This window comes from Bufo gargarizans, chromosome 3 (assembly GCF_014858855.1).
Source record: "Bufo gargarizans isolate SCDJY-AF-19 chromosome 3, ASM1485885v1, whole genome shotgun sequence".
In the NCBI taxonomy this organism is placed as follows: Eukaryota; Metazoa; Chordata; class Amphibia; order Anura; family Bufonidae; genus Bufo; species Bufo gargarizans.
Window position 1 is genome coordinate 20,065,223 of NC_058082.1, and position 20,436 is coordinate 20,085,658.

At 43.1% G+C, this 20,436-nt stretch overlaps 1 protein-coding gene across 6 annotated transcripts in view; it reads right to left on the bottom strand.

Moving 5' to 3' along the window:
- YAP1 (Yes1 associated transcriptional regulator) overlaps positions 1-20,436 on the bottom strand; it is a 58,754-nt gene that overhangs the window by 9,382 nt on the left and 28,936 nt on the right. For 4 of the 6 annotated variants that reach the window (XR_006388147.1, XM_044284058.1, XM_044284057.1 and 1 more), the window contains exons 3-4: positions 8,104-8,216; positions 4,035-4,136 (exon numbers count right to left, since the gene is read on the bottom strand). Coding sequence is in view for 5 of the 6 variants with exons in the window: in XM_044284058.1 (XP_044139993.1) it covers positions 4,035-4,136; positions 8,104-8,216 (215 nt within the window). In the remaining variant the exon portion in view is untranslated. The remainder of the gene's footprint in view (positions 1-4,034; positions 4,137-8,103; positions 8,217-20,436) is intronic. The other 2 variants (XM_044284060.1, XM_044284059.1) reach the window with 1 other exon arrangement.

Consider the following 20,436-nt stretch of genomic DNA (forward strand, 5'->3'; position numbering starts at 1 on the left):
GTAAACACAGCCTGTGCGTTGGCCGCATCCCATGGAGTGACCACGGCTTCCCTGCCCTGAACCGGCTGCAACACTGATTTACGATGCAGTCAGTTCCTATCTGATGGCAGGTCTATTGTACTGTGCTCACATCACCCTGTGCATACAGTAAAATAAACCTGCAATCAGATAGTGACCATTATAAATCACTATGATGCAGTCAGCTCATCTCAGCCAAACCACTTCCAAGACCTCTGCTGGAAGAGCATAAAAATAAAAGGTGGAATCGGAATGGTTGATAAGGGAAATTAAGTCAGTTTTCCTTTACACCAGTTTTGCAGCAAACAAGACCTGACCCAAACTTGTATCATTGTAGGGTTCCTTGTCAAACACCGGCCTATGGTCAAAGACAGTTTTAGACAATAGGTGGCACTTTGGGATTATAGCTCATTTAAGGGAAGGGTGAAGTATTTGGCATTCCAATTAGCTTTGGGTTTTCGTCATCTCATTAACAAAAAAAGAAGGGCAGTTCAGGTTCTTGCTTTGGGCCAAACACAATGTCAGCCAAACCCATCAGTTTTGGTGGGACCAGTTGACCATCTAATGTGTTTCAGTTCTGAACCTGGACAACCCCTTTTTAAACATGATTTAAATAATAGGTTATTTTCTGATGACACATTACCTTTAAGATACAAGGACAGCTTTAACAGGCATATCATAAAAACCATACTATAAATGGCACCGAGCAGGCGGCTGGATTTCCCCTGGTGACAGACGCACCATTACCAGGAAGATCAATAGCGAGATCACCAAATCGCTTGCTGTTCAAACACCGTGGCCAAATGCCTGTCATATTTGGAGTGAGCAAGACACTGGTATTCTGGAGGACAATTGCCCTTTCATACACAGAAGATGAGGTTTCAAAAGAGGATCAGACAGAAATGAGAGCTCAGGGCTTTGGAGAAGGTATAAAACATCTCATGATCTGTGCAACGACCGACATCAACAGGAATCTATATAACCTATGTGCTGCCCCTGAACGATACCACGTCTAGAGGAGAAAAATCTATCTTGGTGCACGACCATGGTTTTCGTCCAGATCCGATCTGCGTTTTTTAGTAAAAATATAAAAAAAAATTCTATCTACCCCTCTTTCCCCAAAATGAAAATAAAAATACATAAACAATAAAAATATATACATCATGGGCATCGCCACGTGTGAAAATGCCTGTACTATTAAAATAGAAAGGGGAGGCTGATTTGCTGTTTTTTTGGTCACTTCACCTCCCACAATTTTTTTTTAAAGTGATGAAGAAGTGACACACCCCAAAATGGTATCAGTGGAAAGTACAGATTTCCAGACAAACTCGCACACAGCTCCGTACACAACTACAAAACCGCTATAAAGGGTTATAATTAGAGATGAGCGAATTTCATATTTTGAAATTCGTTCACGCTTCATTTGGTGGTAAAAGCAGAACTGCGTTATGGATTCCGTTACCACGGACCATAACGCAATTCCATGACGTTTAGAGGCATTCAGTTATTCATTCCATCACAATAGAAGTCTATGACCTGTAAAACGGATCCTTCCAGTTTCCATTATGCAGGGGAATACATTTTTTCTAAAACACGAGAGGCAATGGGGGGCTAATACGAGAGGCAATGGGGGGCTAATACGAGAGGCAATGGGGGGCTAATACGAGAGGCAATGGGGGGCTAATACGAGAGGCAATGGGGGGCTAATACGAGAGGCAATGGGGGGCTAATACGAGAGGCAATGGGGGGCTAATACGAGAGGCAATGGGGGGCTAATACGAGACTGCTGGTGGCTCTCATTCACACTGGGGGTCTGATTGGGGTTATTAGCCGAGACCTGATTAACATTGGGGCTCTGATTGGTGGTCTGACCCGAGGTCTAATTAAAACATTTTTTCTTCTTATTGTCCTCCTCTAAAACCTAGGTGCATCCTATGGGCCGATGCGTCCAGTTTTAAAACACTAGAAAAACTATACATATGTGGTATCGCCGTAATCGTACTGATCTGGAGAATGAAACTAACATGGCAGTTTTACTGTATGGGGAACGCTGTAAAAACTAAACCCATTAAAAACTGTTGTGGAATTGCATTTTCACATCCATTTTTCCAGCTCTCTGCTACATCAATAAAGTTATGGCAACCGGAAAGGCAGGTAGTGAAAAACGAAAACACAAAAACCCTGAAAGGGTTAAAAGGAGTTCTCCCATAATCAAAAATTTTCTAGTGAGCCACTGGATAGGTCATAAGTGACCGATGGGACCACCAATGATCACAGGGGTACAGAGTCTCAGTTCAAACTATATGGGACTGTCCAGGTCTTTAACGTGTTGGCTAGGAAACATTCCCCGTGCCTGCAAACTGATCGCAACGGTTATCATGGGCAGAATTTCTCTCCAGTCCCTGGACACCCCCGAAAAGGTCATGTTTTAAAGATTTTCTTTCCATTGTATGGGTAATGTTAATGCATCAGCAGTAGCACAGTTGGCGTAATTTTGTCCACTGCATCAGTCACAGGGGTTCTCTCTAAGGGCTCATGCACACGAATGCATGTATTTTGCAGTCCGCAAAACACATCCGCCAAAAATACGGATGACGTCCGTGTGCATTCCTTATTTTGCAAAACAGAACAGCTGGCCCCTAATAGAACAGTCCTATCCTTGTCTTTAATGCGGACAATACTAGGGCATGTTCTATTTTTTTGCGGAACAGACATACGGAAATGGAATGCACACAGTAACTTCCGTTTTTTTTTTTTTTTTAATGGACCCATTGAAATGAATGATTCTGCATACGGTCAAAAAAATAAAAAAAAAAATAACACACAGAAAGAAAATACGTTCGTGTGCATGAACCTTAAAGGGAAATCCTTAAAATATCTGTTGGGTCTAGACATAAAGGGGTATTCCGGTAGGTACAAGTTATCCCCCTATCCACAGGATAGGGGTTAACTATCAGATTGGTGGGGTCCTACCGACAGGACCCCCACTGATCATGAGAACGGGGCCACGTACCCCCTGCTGATCCCCTAAAACGACCGGAGCAGCCAGTCGCACATGTGCATGGCTGCTCCATTTATTTCTATGGGAGTTCCGGAGAAAGGGGAGCACTGTACTCCCATAGAAGTGAATGGAGCGAATATGCACATGTGCGACTGGCCGCACTGGTCATTATAGGGGAGCAGCAAGGGGCCTGCAAGGGCTACGTAACCCTGCTCTCATGATCAGTGGGGGTCCCAGCGGTAGGACCCCACTGATATGATAGTTATCCCCTATGCTGTGGATAGGGGGATAATTTGTACCTACTGGAATAACCCCTTAAGGAAAACTATAGGGTTTTATAAGGACTAATGTCACCATCACTTCTAGCCTAGAGCAATGAAGAGGACCTGTACCCTCACTAGACATGTCAGTTTTAGCTGCCATCTGCATTTCCCACGCAACAATAATTCTGGAGCATCTATTCTTATGACTCAATGCTATGCCATTCCTTTATTATTCCTGCGGGAAGTTATGACTTAATTTCTAGCAGTCTGAAATGAAGGTCCAGTTGGGGGAATGTCCCTGCATGGACTGAAACTGGCAGCATTCATTGGATAATGTCCTCTGGATAGGCCATCAGTAGCTGATCGGTGGGGGTCAGACACTCGGGAGCCCGCCAATCAGCTGTTTGAGAAGGCACTGGCGCATGCAACTACAATGCGACCCCCGCAGCTCAGTCCCATAGAAGTGAATGGGCAGAGCTACGATACCAAGCACAGCCGCTATAGAATGTACGGAGCTGTGAGAAGGCCGCGGCGCTCACAGGAGCTCCGTTGCTTTTTCAAACAGCTGATTGGTGAGGGAGCACCCCATGTTGCATGAGGCCCCCCCTGCCTTGTCAAAAGTTACGTTATTAACGCAGTAACAAAGAATATGGATAAGGATATTCTTTAGAAACTAAACACTACTAAAATTTGTCCTCAAAATTTGAATACTAAAAATGATTAATGCAAACACGAATAGATAAGGTTCTTACCAAAACGTGGGTCTAGCCATGATGTGGACTTGTTTTTATGATTTATGTAGTAGACTTCCCCCTCAGCAGTAAGGGATTGTTCCCACCCGTCTGGAAGTGGACCTGAATTGAAAAATAGATTTTAAAGCTTAAACTTTAGTCATATTGCGAGGGTGACAAGAGGATGTACAACTTCCACATCACACATAAGATGATGCCAAAATAGACTACAAAAGGAAGCCCAACACCCTTTGAATGAACACCACAGAGTATTATCTTCTCAAATTGACAAGATTTATGGGAATGGACAATTTGAGACAGAAATGAGAAGGAAAAAAAAAGAAACTCATAAAAAGCCCAGTCTCCAGTTAATGTATTCAAGCTTAGGAAAGGGAAATAGATTCACAAAGCTTTTCCAAGAATGAGATGAGGGAAGCCCAAGAGATATCTACTGAAAACAAGGGATGGACAAGTTTGATATTTACAGCCATTCTTTGGCTGCTATTGTGTATTTGTTGGCTTACTGCAAGATGTCCTGCAAAATGTGCAACTCCACTGGGCCAAGAACTTTACAAAGTTGGAGGGGTTCAGTAAGGTACGCATGAAAATAGATGGTACCGAATGCTTGGTAGGTTACGTTCACATCACCGGTAACCTGATCAGCAGGCTGTTCCCGATCTAGCACTGCCGGACCCGATAGACTATAATGGAATCTGGCCACTTTACGGCATGAGTGCCAGGTTATGGCCAAATAATAACCATTGCATGGACCAGTTTCTGTCTGGCTGAAACCCAGCACTCATGCCAGAAAGCCCATTACAGTCTGAGGTTCGGTGGTGAATGGCAACATCTGGAAAAGCTGGATAAGTTGAACTCTGGCAGGCTATTCTCTGCCAGAATGGCGTGCTGGATCAGATTATCGGAGACATGAACATAGCCTTAGTAGAGGAGGACACTATTACTTGAGGTTGGTCTAGTGGTCAATGTTCATTGAAGATCAATTAATGCACCCAATGGACCATCGAAGTACTGGCAACTGTGGCCCTCTGACATGGCAGCCTGTCGCTCGTGTAACACTATTCTTAAATCTTTCAATGTGGTATGGTATCATGACATTGACCATAAGCCATCAAAAGGTGCCTAGTAAGTTATGGAGCGAACGTTTCAGCAATCAGCACCGTCCTATAAAATATTGAAAATATGTTCAATGTTGTAAAAGAACGGACATGAAAAATGGCTCTTCCAACTCCGCATTTAAGAGGTATGCCCATCTTATGATATAGCAAGCATATCACTCGGAAATTACATAACATTATGATCAGTGGAGGTCCGACCTGCCAGATACCGAATGACCCCGAGAATGAAGGGACACAGGACCCTTTAGCATTTTTCCCTACATACTGGCACACCTGCCTACATGATGTTCAGGTCCAGAAGGAAGCACATGCAATTAGCTAGCGCTACACCCCCTTCATCCTAGTGATCTGCCATCACTCCTTGTGGTGGAAAATCCTTCAAACAAAACAAAGACAACAGTATTCTTCCTGAAGAAATGCAGAGGAAAACAAAAAAAACCTCACAAGCCTAATAACTAAACAAAGTCTATTTCCATAGTGTAACTCAGGGCAGAACAAGAAGTTGCTCCCCATCTCTGCTGCTTATGCCCCATTCATATGGCCAATATGTAGCTGTGTTTCAGTGTCTATATTGCAGCCCCAGGACCTGGTTCCTTCATCTTTTTCCATAAAACTATACATCAGCATCTTCTGCTCTAAAACATGCAAGTTACACTGCATTTTTCTGGCGATAGATTCCCTTTAAACGGCATCTGTCAGCAGTTTTGTACCTATTAAACTGGCTGACCTGTTACATGAGCGTTTGGCAGTTGAAGGCATCTGTGTTGGTCCCATGTTCATATGTGCCCACATGAAAAATGATGTTTTGATTTATGCAAATGAGCCTCTAGAAGCAATAGGGGCGTTGCCCTTACACCTAGAGGCTCTGCGCCATCTGCAATTGCCACGTCCACTCTACATTGACAGGGCCCGATCTAAATGACACTGCCTGGTCCTGTCCATCAAAGTGAAGAGGGAGCAGCAGATGCAGAGATAGCCTCTAGGTGTAATGGCAACGCCCCCATTGCTCCTAGAGGCTCATTTGCATACATTAAGAACTATTTTTCTCAGCAATGCGGGCACATAAGAACATGGGACAAACACAGATGTCTTCATCTGCCAAGAGCACATACTGTATGGCGTTCGCTAATCAAATGATTTTAGATGCGGACGTCTGTATCGGGCCTTGTGTGGCGGATATAGTCTTTGTAACTGCTATTTGCAGTCATCTGCATCAGCTTTCACTCAATATACGCTATGATAGAAAACGCCCTATAGATCAGTTGCTGGCACCCCCGCCAATCAGCTGTTTAAAGGGTCCCCGGTACTTTTGCGAGTGTTTTTACAACTTCCTCTCCTATTCAAGTGAATGGGATGAACCGCTGAAATTACACTGCACCGCTGCTACAATCTAGAGGGCAAGCAGGTAAACACGGAAAAGTATGCCGTGATTGCATGAGCGCAGCGGCCCCTTCCAACACGGAACATCCCCCCCCCCCCCCCCGATCTGATATTGTCGGCCTACCCCTGAAGATAGGTCATCAATATAATGAAACCCTTTAAAAACACAGGTTATCGCAATGCAACACACATTTATGAAACTGTCTAATCATCTTCCTATAGCAACCAATTACAGCACAGGTTTCATTTTTCAAGAGCAGAATACACAATGAAAGAAGAGCTGTGATTGGTTGCTACGGGCAACAGAGACAGATTTCCATTTAGACAGTGTCATAAATCTCCCCCACAGTGAGTGTCGTAAACCGCATTCTAAGAGAAGGAGAAAGTCTTGAAAATCATCTTTACCGTCAGACACAAAGGGGGGGAAGATTTATCAAACTGGTATAAAGTAGAACTGGCTTAGTTGCCCCTAGCAACCAATCAGATTCCACCTTTCATTGTTCAGAGCTGCTTTGGAAAATGAAAGGTGGAAATGGATTGGTTGCTATGGGCAACTAGGCCAGTTCTACTTTATACTAGTTTCGATAAGCCTTCCTCAGTGTCACATCATTGCACAGATTATGTGGGTACACAAGTAGCCACTGTAGGATATAAAAATCTACTATATAGATTATATGTATGCACAGTAAATGTGTCCTACAACCAGATTCCCTTATTAAAAATGTAAGCCCCACCTTTGGACCACCAGGGAACGCCCACCAAACATCCTTTTTGGGCCCGGTTGGTGGGACTGTTGGTAAATATACACAGTAAATCATATCAAATTTTAAAATAATACCTCCGAAATAAAAGCAAGGCCTCATGCACACCGCACAGCCATGTGCAGAATGGTATATAGCACGCACAGAACCCCATACAAGTGGTAGGCTGTTCTTTTGCTACAAGATGGTGCCGCATAAGATATTCTCCAGTTGAAGTAATGCTTCATTACACTGCATCAAACAGAACATGCCACAAAATAGACTCCAAGAGAAAGATCCCCATGTGTCTACACAGGACATTGAGGCCATGTGGAGGTACAGTAGACTGTTCTAGGCCTCATGCCCTCAAAGACAACCATCCTATCCAAGTGATGGCTCCCCTCGTTGACACGTTACATTGTCCCTAGGTTCTAATACCAACTGGCAGCTTTAGAGTGACACATTCTTTTATTTATTTTTTGCACAAAATGGAGTAAGGTTGTCAGAGCCATGCCCCATTTCTCCATCAATAACGAGTACTGTGAAACTGATCCAGTTTCATCCTGCACCAATGAAAGACGACACCATCTAAGCAACTTCCAGAACAGTTCCTTATATTTTAACGTGTTGGTTGAGCAGAAGATGACAAAAATGGTGTTTAAAGAGATGGGTTTAGCCGGTACGTATGGCCAGTTTAATATGAACAAATGCCATTTAACTGTAGACAGAATTACATTAAACAATATATAAACAAAAAGATCAACACTTGCCAAGAGACACCATTAAAATTAAACCATCACCAACAAAACATGGACTCGGCAAATCCTGGCATACCTGTTGGATTCATGAGGTTCTGTTGCACCGGAGGACTGGTAGGGGCAGTAACATTCATCTGAGAGAGCATAGCCTTCCTTGGATCCTGCCATGTGGTGGTTTGTTCAATATGGCTGCAAGGAAGAACACAAACCATATGTGATAAAAAACCCAAAATATACAACTCAAAAGACATACCACATACAAGATGTCAACCACTCAATCACGAGAAAACACAACTGCATATAAAGCTTGGTTCAATCGTATTAAGAGACTGCTGGACATTCTCCATGTGGCGGAGTTGAAATAACACACACAGCCTGTGGATAGATGTTGCGCTCCCTGCCAGGTGTTCCACACCCCGAGTCCTTTAAAGCCAGCATCAAACCATCCAGATTCTAGAATCCATGGTGATGAGATGCTCCTCAGAGCCATTTACTGGTCCATGCATAAAGCATACAAACACCAACAAATCTCAACAGCCAGGAGGCCATTGCAACTCAGCCAGAGGTCTCCAACCTACAGTCAGCTGGAAAGCCATCGATTGGGGACCACGGCAAACTGTCCTTGCAGTAAAGCTGACCATCTATTGTGTATGGAGGCCTTCCAACTCTCCATCTGCTGACCTAAGGGGAAGATTAGGAATGAACATGTTGGATACAATTGTCCAATGCTGCAGGAGAGAAACTGCTGCTGGAAGTTTCTGGCAGCATCTTTGTCTCCTCTACCATATCTTACATATGCACGATTGGCTAAGCATGCACATGTGGGACGAACGAGAGAGAGATAGCTGTTGGCTATGTGTATGACCAGCTTAAAATGCTAGATGCCACCAGCAAAAAGTAATGAGTTGCTCCTTGTCAAAGTGTATGCAAGGGAGTGGTCTTCAGCAGTGGTCCTCACACTATGTTCTGTAAGGCCTGGGATCTTTGCTTTGCGTTCTGGGCAGTAGCTATAGTCTCCCTCACCAATTCCTTGATGCTGCCATTCCACTGCTTCTCTGGTCACAGTTTGACATGGCCCGCTCATCCACTCACTGGCTGAGGCAGACGGATGACCGCTACAGCCATTGATTGGCTCATTGGGTCATTCATGGCATTTCAGGGTTGTCAAGCCAGGACCAAAATGTGGAAAGCAGCAGAGATGGGAGCAGCATTGGAACGGAAGTGGCAGGGGACTGTAGAGGGCTTTTTTTTTTTTCCAAACCACCATGAGGACCGATTCACACTCAGTCCAGGAAACATGGCCTGAGTGTCAGCCCCGTCTCCCAGACCTGACAACGTACAGTACAATAGGCGAACGAACTGTATAATAAAATCTCCTTCATGCAATCAGATCAGGTCAGAGAAGCCACGATCGACACACAGGCCATATTTCCAGGAGTCAGCACAGTTGTGAGAATCAGACCCAAGGGCTCATGCAGACGTCAGTATTTTTCTTCAGTGTGCCATTAGTATTTAAAACTGATGGCGCACTGGTCAATGGAAAAACATTGGTGAATACTGTCAAACCATGTGAAAATATAGTATACAAGAATGGGGGTTGTGCTCCCAAATTCGCTAAAATATGGGGAAGATGGTGCTCTTCACCGCAATCATTGTACTCACATAAGGAGTTGTCTAATTCTCGGGCTATCATGTCTCGGCGACTGATTTTTATATAATAAGCAATACAAATTGTTGTTTATTTGCAATGTGTACATGATATGAATAGTACGGCTTGTTTTTGTTGTGCATACTATTCTGTGTGTACTTTTGTATACTTTATTCGTTCAATAAAACGAATAAAAATAATAATAAATGATGGCGCACTGACTAATTACAACCCAAAGTTACCACGCACACATCCGGATGTGTGTGATTAATCAGAGAATCTCACCACAGGTCCTATTCTTGCCTTTTTATTGATGGGAGGGAGAGAAAAACAAAAAAACAATGCAATACGTTCAAGAAAGGGAATGAAAATCATCATGGCTGTGTGCATGAGGCCGAAGCCTCATTAAGTTTAAGACTTGCAAATATTAAAGACAGCTTTTCCCAGGTTACATAACTGTACTCAGAAAAGATTCTTGTCTCAAATTATACAATTGCATCAGCCCAGAATTATAAACATGGATTCCGTTCTGTATCTAGTACCAGTCCGTACTACCTCCCGGTAAAAAAAAAAATAAAAGAAATAAAAGTCTGTTCATGGCAGGTGTTCATTCACAGTGTTTAAGAGACAGTCCCGAGTAGGATTCCTGCCTACTCGAAACAGCGCCACTCTTGTCTATGGGTCGAGTGCGTTATTGCAGATCAGGATCATTCATTTTAATGGGCATGGGTTGCAATACCAGACACAAGCTATGGACAACAGTGGCGTCATTTTGGGGGTGGGTTGGGTAAAAACAAATAAAATATCATATCCTTTTTGGAGTCTTGGACGAACCCTTTAACTTCAAAAGACAGTCTGTCATCTCCCCTGACACGTCCGTTTTAGTAAATACAGATGTAGCAGAGAAAAAAAGGAACGGTTAACGCATTAAGTAAACAACGGCAAGAAAATGTTAATTGACTTTCAGAGGCTTTTGTAACGATAACTCTGACGTATTACCACGGTTCCTTTTAGCTCTGCTACGCCTGTCCATGTATCCCTCATGTAATAACAAATCTGGAGCATATTTTCTCATAACTCCGAGTTGCCATTCCTGTTATTCCTCTAACAAATAATGAATAGATTAATTTAATGAAGAATTTTACAACTAGGTGTTGCCAATTGGAGGGGTGTCCCTTCACAGGCTGACTATAGGGACACACCCCATTGACAGGGCGAGTGTCCAAGGGATCATACATTTCTAGGAGGAAAAACAAGGGACAAGGAGTCATTAAATGGGGAATACAAGTATTTTATAAAATCTAAAGAAGTGATCCACCCTATATGTGGATTGATGTACCATAGAAAGGGATGCTGGTATCTCTACGATCCTTAGAGCAAAGGGGTCCCTCCAAACTAGTTATTCAGGTAGTTGTGCAGTTGAATGGACATCTTCAGCAGTTTCCACCACAATGGGTGGCCAAGAACACTGATGTGCAAGTGGAAAGCCATAGGAACCTTGCTCCTTTGATTCTCCGGATCGGACAGAGACCCAGAAATCCCAGATTATGTCACATCTTGACTAAATGTGTTAACCTTCAGCTCATTCCCTTCAATATAGACTAGACAAAAGTCTGCCACACGGTTTGGACCAACAACCTACTGGTCAAGACTGGAACACATGCAATAAGGTTCTCCAGTTGGAAGAGTCATCTGAGGCAAAAAATATTTTGTCAAGGTATAAACGCACAACTCATTCAGTGACCATACCATACATGACTGCGATCAATTACATAGGTCTTCTTCAACCACCTTCCTATTCCATAGTCGTAATCATCTGTGGCTTCCGTCGGGCAGGCAGTAAACCTGCCCATTACACTAAACAGAATGATCATGGTACACAGAGGAGAAATATGGGGACAAGATATAGGAGGAGCAGTCGAAATTTAAGATCCCTTCCCACCTTGTACATGATGCTTTCTTAACTTACCTCCCTAGGTTAAGAAAATATTGCAAGTAATTACAAAATTCGGAGTTCACTGGAAAATACATCAACTAATGGAGGCGTGTAAGCAAATCCTCTCGTATGGAGTCGTGAGTCATAAAGACCGTGTCAACTCAAACAACCTCCTTGTTGGAGAAGAGGAGGAGGAAAAGAGCCAGCCATCTATACTGGAAGGTATAAAACTGGCAATATTTGCTCAGTAAATAAAGGCTTGCTTATCCCTGTCATCGCTTGTAGGACAAAGACACACTGTCAAAATGTATAACTAAACATATGGAGTAAACATGGCCCATAGAAAAAGCTCAGTGTGCTCACAAACCACCACCTCTGACCACATGGATCTTCAGGATTGAAGACCTGTACACTTGATTCAGAGAGAAGTTTCATTCCCCAAGCGATACAATTAAGTCTTCTGACAGAACTCACTCAACCCGACTCTGGATGTGTTCTCTTGAGGTGTAGAAGTCCAGGGCATTTATTTTTTATTTTTCAAAGGAACTGTAACTAATCAACTTACACCAGTTTTAAAAATCAGCGGCAAAAGCCACCACTCTCCAACTCAAGGAAACTATTGGTTCATGGAGAAGTAATGTTCTAGCCTTTCTTACGGTTCACAACAAGTTTGAAGCTTTTGTCAGAGGTACACAACTGAAATACAGTGGGTTATGTAGGACGTATTCTAAGTCACCAACCATATTGAATAGGGGTGTTGTTATCTTACACACACCAACAACAACTCAGAAATCTCCCATTGGGGGAAGTGGAGATATCCATACACATTAGATTGTCGGTCCTATCAAAAATGGTGGGTTAGGCTGACATGGATCTAATCCATGAGGCCAGTTAAATGGTTCATGCATAATAAGATGCTAAAAAATTTCGTCTTACATGAGCGTTCAGTATAGGCCTATAGCAGTCAAGGGACACCACATTACAGATCCAGAATATGGTCACATGCATAGACCATTAGACACCAACGTTTCTCCTTCTCTGGAGAACAGTAAGGAATCCTTCCATAAACATGTTACTCCTGAAGACCATCTATACCCCTGACACATCAGGCCCAAAAAGACATACAATTAACCCTAACCTGACTCCAAGAACATTTATGTAATATTTCCCTCATTTATGTAGTGCCCCAGTGCAACTTCCAATTTCGAACCTGAAGACAGATCAGATATCAGGGCGATTAATCCAAGCACATGTTTTTTGAGTGTGGGATGAAACCAGAGTACCAAAGAAATTCCTTGTAAACTTTGCGAGACCATGGAAACTCCAAGCAGATGTTGACCTTGTTGGTTTCCAAACCAGGACCCTAGGGCTTTAATACAAAAATCAACAAACGTAGTGAAAGGACTATAACAAAAAACTGCAATATTACTGAGCGTCTTGTTTGATATCTTCCAACAGGATTCACATCAGTATGATGACGAGAATATGAACGAAGGAGCAGAGCCCTAGATGGAAGAAAATACAATTTGGGGAATCCCAACTGTTGCTGGTCATTTCGGGCACTCACTTTGAGAGCATTTCCCCAGAGGCACTGACTCAGCAATTGCTTACATAAAGCTAACCATTTGCTCCTTGTTGCTTTCTTTTCTGTTTTGGTGAACAAAGGCCGGGCCGCCGACCTCCCTGCTGCTATTAGAGCACAAGAGGAACAGCTCTCCTTTTGAGAGGCCTCCTGTGAAGGTCATATAGACTAACTCCAAAGCCTTGATGCCTGACTTCCTCGTGACGCCAGTGTATGGATTCCCTGTCGTTTAACAGAACTCCCACTACACTTCCCTGCCAATAGTGGGGCTGGTCATGGAAACAGACAAAAAGACCTTTTAGGCAAAGGGGTGGGAAAAATTGGGGATGAGATAATCTGCTCTTCGCACACAACGAGTGACAAGGCTTCATCTTACAGGCCACAATGAGCTCTGCAGCTGTACATTTACTGGGAGGGCACATCACACCGGACACTGCCTACAGATTAGCCCAATTAAGGGGCCACACAAAATGCACAAAGTGTCATCTGCTAATTCAATTCCATTAAATTACAAATTAGGTTAGATTTTTGCATTGTATTTCAAGATGTTTTTTCCTCATAGCAAGTAATGCGTATCTTATCACTCTGATAGATGGCGGTCCAATGGTGGTGGATCCAAAAAACAAAACAAAGCGGTGGCGGCATCTCCTTCTAAAAAAAAGGGACAACTTTGATTTGCAGAACGTTTGTTAAATTTGAGGCCAACATGTTGGGACTAGGGATGAGCGAACTTCTGTTTTAGAAGTTTGCGTTCTGGATACTGCAGAATTGCGTTATGGATCCTGTAGAATTGTGTTATGGATAATGTAGCCACAGACCATAACTTATGTTCCGCGGTCACGGGATCCATAACACAACTGTGCAGTAACCGGAACCCAAATGCAAACTTCTAAAGCAGAAGTTCACTCATCCCTAGTTGGGACCCAAACCACTTACTAGAATACTCAGTGATAGTAGATTCCTACTGTGAATGCAAGTCACTATAAAATATCGAAAAACATAAATAAACTTAAAGAGCACCTGTCAGAAGGATCAACCCCATTGATGAATGTGAAATGGACGTTCGGAATGGGGAAATCCAACTACGATGTACCTCACATGCACTGACTGAACATTCACTGGCGCTTTTGCAGGACTAACAGAGCCATGTAGAAGGATGGTAAGGATGCCTGGTGCTGTTACTCAAAGGAAGGGGAGTGGCCATGGTGAAGGCAGAGTTAAAGTGGTGCTCCGATGGGCTAGGCCTGACCCTTGGCGCACTGAAGACCTTTTTAGCACGTGCAATAAGACACAGATTTCTCAACGGGGCCACGCATTTAAACAAGAGAGAGGGGTTGTTTCACTCAGCAGGATCAATGCTTAGTTTAATAAGGGCGATTCTGATAAAAGATTCTCTATCAAGGGGTTGTACAGTTTATATATCTTTATAGCGGAACCTTGCTGGGACACAAAAAAAAATAAAAAATAATAAATAATAATAATAATAATAATAATAATAATAATAATAATAATAATAATAATAATAATAATAATAATAATAATAATAATCTGCTGAAATATGTAAAGGGAACCTGGCAGCAATTCCCTTCTAGTGCCACCTAGAAGAAATGAAGCATTACATGGTGCACAATGGAATCAATGGACTGCCTGTGTATGTTGGGTCCTTCAGAAAGACGTTTCTTTGTAGCCGCTTATCGCACTGGCCGATATAAGAGTCCTAAATTGAGATTTCCCCCCTTTACAACACCCCACCCCCAATTTCATTTTCAGGAAAGTATATTTAACATCAATCATTCTGCATTTAGGGCCTATTTTCGAGCCACTATGCCAGTTGTAATGAGACGTGAATGCTCAGGTCCCAAGTATCACATGTGCTGACATCAGTATGAGTCATGGTTTGTTATGAAGCTTAGTTAGTCCATATACTGACATCACAGGGAAACCATAACCAGGTAATCGCTTTAATTGCTCTGAAAACGGTTCCAGAAGAAATCGAGAGATGCGGACAGGTGGGGTTAATCACTTCTCTTAGGACGCAGTCTGCAAGACTTTCTGCGAGCTCCTAGAAGAGAAATATGGGGTTCGTCTACCCCTCTATTTGGTTGCAGAATGAATAGGGAGCAGGGAGTCTTCTTGGTCTCCACTGTAGACACACTATCTGCTGCAACTAGTGATTGGCTAAGCTGATATCTCCACTCATTTTCAGTGTTTTGAGACTGGACCAGGAAGTGGACAGCAGAGGGAAATTGGAATAGCAGTGTCATGGAATTGGTGAGGAGAGTATGCATTTTTTATTTATTTATCCCAATTTAAGCCCTTTCAAAAGAATTCCCACCCCCTTGGACAACCTCTTTAATGCCTGCCCCCAATTGCCATGCCGTAAGCCTCTTATCTTGTGGACACTAGTCTAACATGGTTGATAAAATACTTTGCATCAACTTCGGAGTGCTATAGTCCGCTTACTTGCCTGAAAAAGATTGGCAACCCTACTCGAAGCAACAGATTTGAAATAAAAAGAGTGCCAAAGAACTGAATCTGCATGGTTGATACAATGTTCCTCCAAGTACAGGCGAAATACATAGAAGATCTTCAGAAGATCCAGCAACAGAACTCCAATACACCAAATCTATATTCCCAACAGAGCATACCTACCAACCTGCAACCCTTGACATGTTCATCAAGATGGGTCAGTACTTTAGAACATGCCCATCTAAATCTCCCATGAGATGCTTTGCTGTCCTTCTGGTCATTTAGTGGTTTGGGAGGTTTGCCTCTATGTAATATAGCGTCACCTCATGCCATAATGGGAACCACCATGAGAATTATTTGTTTGGAGTTGTTAAATCTGAGCTACCAAAGAATTCATAATATCTATCCACTTAATGGTGGTGGGCATTGAATTGTTAACAGTTTGGGGGGAGGAGGCACCTAAACTACTTTTTCTGACTATATAAAACTGAGGAACCAAGTAATCTAGAAAATTGAAGCAGACACCCAATTTCTGGGTTCTTTTCTATGGATGCTTTTCTATGGACACTTTAAAACACTGGTTTGTTGACACCAAAGACTGCTTATGCCACCCAATAATATGTCCGGTGCATTTTTATTATTATTTTTTTGCACCATCAAATTAACGAATGGTCTCAGAAACGAGAGCCATAAACTTGCCACATTGTCTGCAAAGATTAATCTACGCAACATTAAAATGCTAGGACAGCAAGGCCTGGAGGGACACTCATTGAAAACAGGTTAGCAGATAGGATTTATGTCCCATTGACAAATCCCACGTTATTGTGCTGGGGATATTTACAGTGTCACATGCAATGGGATACTCAAGTCTGTAAAAACCTCCATGCTTAATTGACTCCACACATCACGCTGGATTGTTCCCTTTAATCCAGGCAAAGGCCAATGTTCTAAGGATCACAAAACCAAAGCAAAGTCGTACTATGTAATGGTGATGTAAACTTATAGTCATGCTCACGTTCACTGTCATAACAGTGCCCCCGGAGGTGGGGGGAGTATAAAACATATGAATATTGACTATTGTCTTAACTTTTAGTTAGAAAGCAATTTTCATTTGAATAAAATTAAGAGCCACAGATCACAAAAAATATACTTTGATAAAAGGAATGTCTGCACTATAGGTCAAGCAAGGTACCTTCAAGCAATGGAAGTCCTAGCTAATGAAGAGACTTTCTCCAATAGATTTTACCAAACACAAACAAAATCCATAACAAAGTACAAGATCCTGCACATGGCCATACTACAACTCAATTCTGTATGGAGCATCTATGGGGCTTCCATAATGGTGCACTGGGGCATCTACTCTACTTTTGTATACCTCTAAAGCAGGGATGGCATGCCCACTGCTGTAAGCCTACAGCAGGGAACTGTGGGAGTTGCAGTTTTGCAACAGCTGGAGAGCCTCAGGTTTGCCATCCCTACTCTAAAGTCATACAGCAGATTTTCAGTCAAAGTCTATATGAAAGCCATGCTCCATCACTTACCATAGGCATGGAGGTGTTCTCCCATACAAGCAGTACTGCTAGGGGAGAAGATTTCCGTACATAAGACACCTAAATAAGCCACGTTCACACGTCAGATTTTGGAGTCAAAATTTGGCGCAGATTCCACAACAGCCATTGGGAGGCCATGCAGTATCCGCCTCCCACTGTTCTCATGGAAGATCCTGCCACCATAAACGTAGCCACAGCTTATAGCTGAGAAAAGAAAGGAAGACTACTTTTTTTGGGGCAGTCTCGCTCATAAACCACAGACTTCCATTGAAAACAATAGTAGGCGGATTGTACATCTATGCCAAACTTCCACCATCCAATTGTGAATATTCTCTAAGCCTGTAACTACTACTATGGAGCATACAGCATCCGTGCATAAGCTTTAAGACTCATAGCCTAACATCCTAACTTACTGGAGGGCACACCCAGGACGTAAAGGATATTCATAATCACATCAAAAGTCTAACCACAAATACAGTTACTCATATTGTAAAAGGTCATATAAAGCTGTATGAGCACAAGGTTTAAAACTTAGGGGTTAGCTTGGATTTTTATATTGATGGCCTATCCTCCTCTTTGGAAGAGGTCTGACTCCCAGCACCACCCACCGATCAGCTGCTCTAAATCCAACTCAATGGGAGCTGGGTTGCAGTAATCAGCTCTGTCCACTACCTAATGGACGACCTACTCCCGCTGTGTACACTATACAATGGATGACCTACTCAAGAACAGCTGATCAGCAAGGGTCTGGGACATCCACCGACTAGCTATTGATGGCCTATCAGGAGGCTAGACATCAGTATAAAAATAACGGACATCCCATTAAAGGTGGACATACAATAACTATTGGCTGAACGATCCATCACAACTTCCGCATACACGTTCTGTCGACCATCAGCGGGCCACCACCAGACACCTTCAGCAAGAATTAATAACCCTTTTTTACCATGACATAATCTGTATAGATACCTTAGCTGTACAGGCCCTGCTTTTCCCCTTTAGTCCTATGGATTTTTAATTAATCATAATTTTATTGTATCTCTGCAAACTGGAAATAGTTCTGTTAGGTTTGGTAGTAGGGAGAGCAGTTGTGTTTCTTTTTTGTTTTTTTGGAGGAGGCACATCTCAGTTTACTAGAGTTTATTTTTAAACAGATCTGAATACAATGGGCAATTGTTTATATATTTTTTTGTTTTTCTAAAGTAAAAAAATTGAAATTTTTTATTTTAATTTTCTTGGCAGACCATTCCAATATCTACATTCCTGGCAGAGTCAATCCTTCATTTCTTCCATAGTTAATAATGATCCACCTGTAGCATAAGAAGCTCCCATGGAGGATTATTTCAACAAGACAAGCAACTATGCCTCCATCAACACCACATTATCAAGCTAGATTAAAAGCTCACCTCCGTGACCCTCCAGTGGCTTAATCTTCCCTTTGATGGGAACAGGACGGCTCTTACTGTTTACCATTTATTGTGCACACAAATGGCCCAAAGGAGACTTTTTTTTTCTTTTTGGAACAAAAGGGAAGTTAAGAGTGGAGGAAGAGGTCAACTGTCCTACAGAATTCAGCCAGGACACCTAAATTACTCTGTGGAATGGCTGCGGGACAAAAACCTAAAAAGATACCAGGAGATAGTGATGCAAACCAGAGTTTTGTTCAAACCAGAGTGAACAAAAAGAGTCCACTACAAAAGTAATAAACATTCGAGCTCAGAGGTGATAGCTTCGTTAACCCAAAGTCTACACCATGACGTCCCATCAATGTGATTATGTGTTCACGCTAGAGTGTTAGGTCCTCATGACTAAGGTTACTAGGACAATGGTGGAAGTTTGATGATGTTATGTCAAAGGAATGAAAATGTGCCAGCAATCACCCAAAGCATGTTTATTTATTTAATGCACTTATATAGCGCTACTATATTCCACAGCGCTTTACAGACATTAGCATCCAACTGTTGCCAATGGAGCTCACAATCTATGGTTCCCATCAGTATGTCTTTGGAGTGTGGGAGGAAACCGGAGTACCCGGAGGAAACCAACGCAAACACGGGGAGAACATACAAACTCCATGCAGATGTTGTCCTTTGTCGGATTCGAACCTAGGACCCCAGCGCTGTAAGGCACCAGGCACCAGTGCTAACCACTAAGCCACCATGCTGCCCATAATGTTGGCCTGCAAGCAATAAAAGCTGTTTTCTACTGATGTCCTATCTACTGTATAGGTCATGAGTATATCGATTGTGAGGGTCCAACACCCGGAAACCCCACCGATCAGCTGTCTGAGAAGGCACCGGCACTCCTGTGAGTGCTGCAGACTTTTTTGCAGCTGACCCTAGGCCAGTGATGTCATGTTCATCGTTCACATGGCCTAGGAGCGGCTTAGTCCGATTCAAGTAAACGAGACTGAGCTGCGATACTAAGCACAACTGCCATACAATATACGGTGCTGTGCTTGGTGAGCTGCAAAGAGGTCTCCTCAAACAGCTGATCATCGAAGTTCCTGGGTGTAGGACACCCACCTATCAAACACTGATGACACTATACTGTAATTTGTAGAACGGATATAAGGATGCAGACAGCACACAGATGACACCTGTGCTGTCCGTTTTGCAGACCTGTAGAAACAAATTGATCCGTGTTAAATCGTGCAGGGCAAAGGCATTTTGTGGAGTTCTGTGACGAACCTGGCTCTCTTTCGGGCTGCCAGGTGGAGGCTTCCGCCCAGCAGTGAGCCCGGTGACGATGGGTGGGCTTTAGCGCTGCCCTAGCCTGTAAAACGCCCAACAAAGCCTCCGCCTGGCAGCCCGAAGGAGAGCCCGGTTCGTCACAGAACTCCACAAAATGCCTTTGTCCTGCGCGATTTAACACCGATCCATAGTAAATAAAAGAGCCCTTGCCCTGCGCGATCCTGCGCAGGGCAAGGGAGAGCATCGGAGCATGAACTGCTCAGACGCTCATGTCAGGGGGGCTGCCGGGGTGAGATTATGGGCATGTCCGGGTTCTGCTATAAACCCGGACAGCCCCTTTTAGGGTGTATTACACCTGCCGATTTTTCATCAGATGAACGCTAACGAGTGTTCATAGCAACGCTCATTAGTGATTATCTGGCAGTCTAATACTGCTGCCGATTACCCAAGCTCGTTCATTGTGCAATCCAAATCTTTTGACCATGGTTTGCAGACGGCAATCACGATCTGTTGCCGGCAGACGATTCAGTA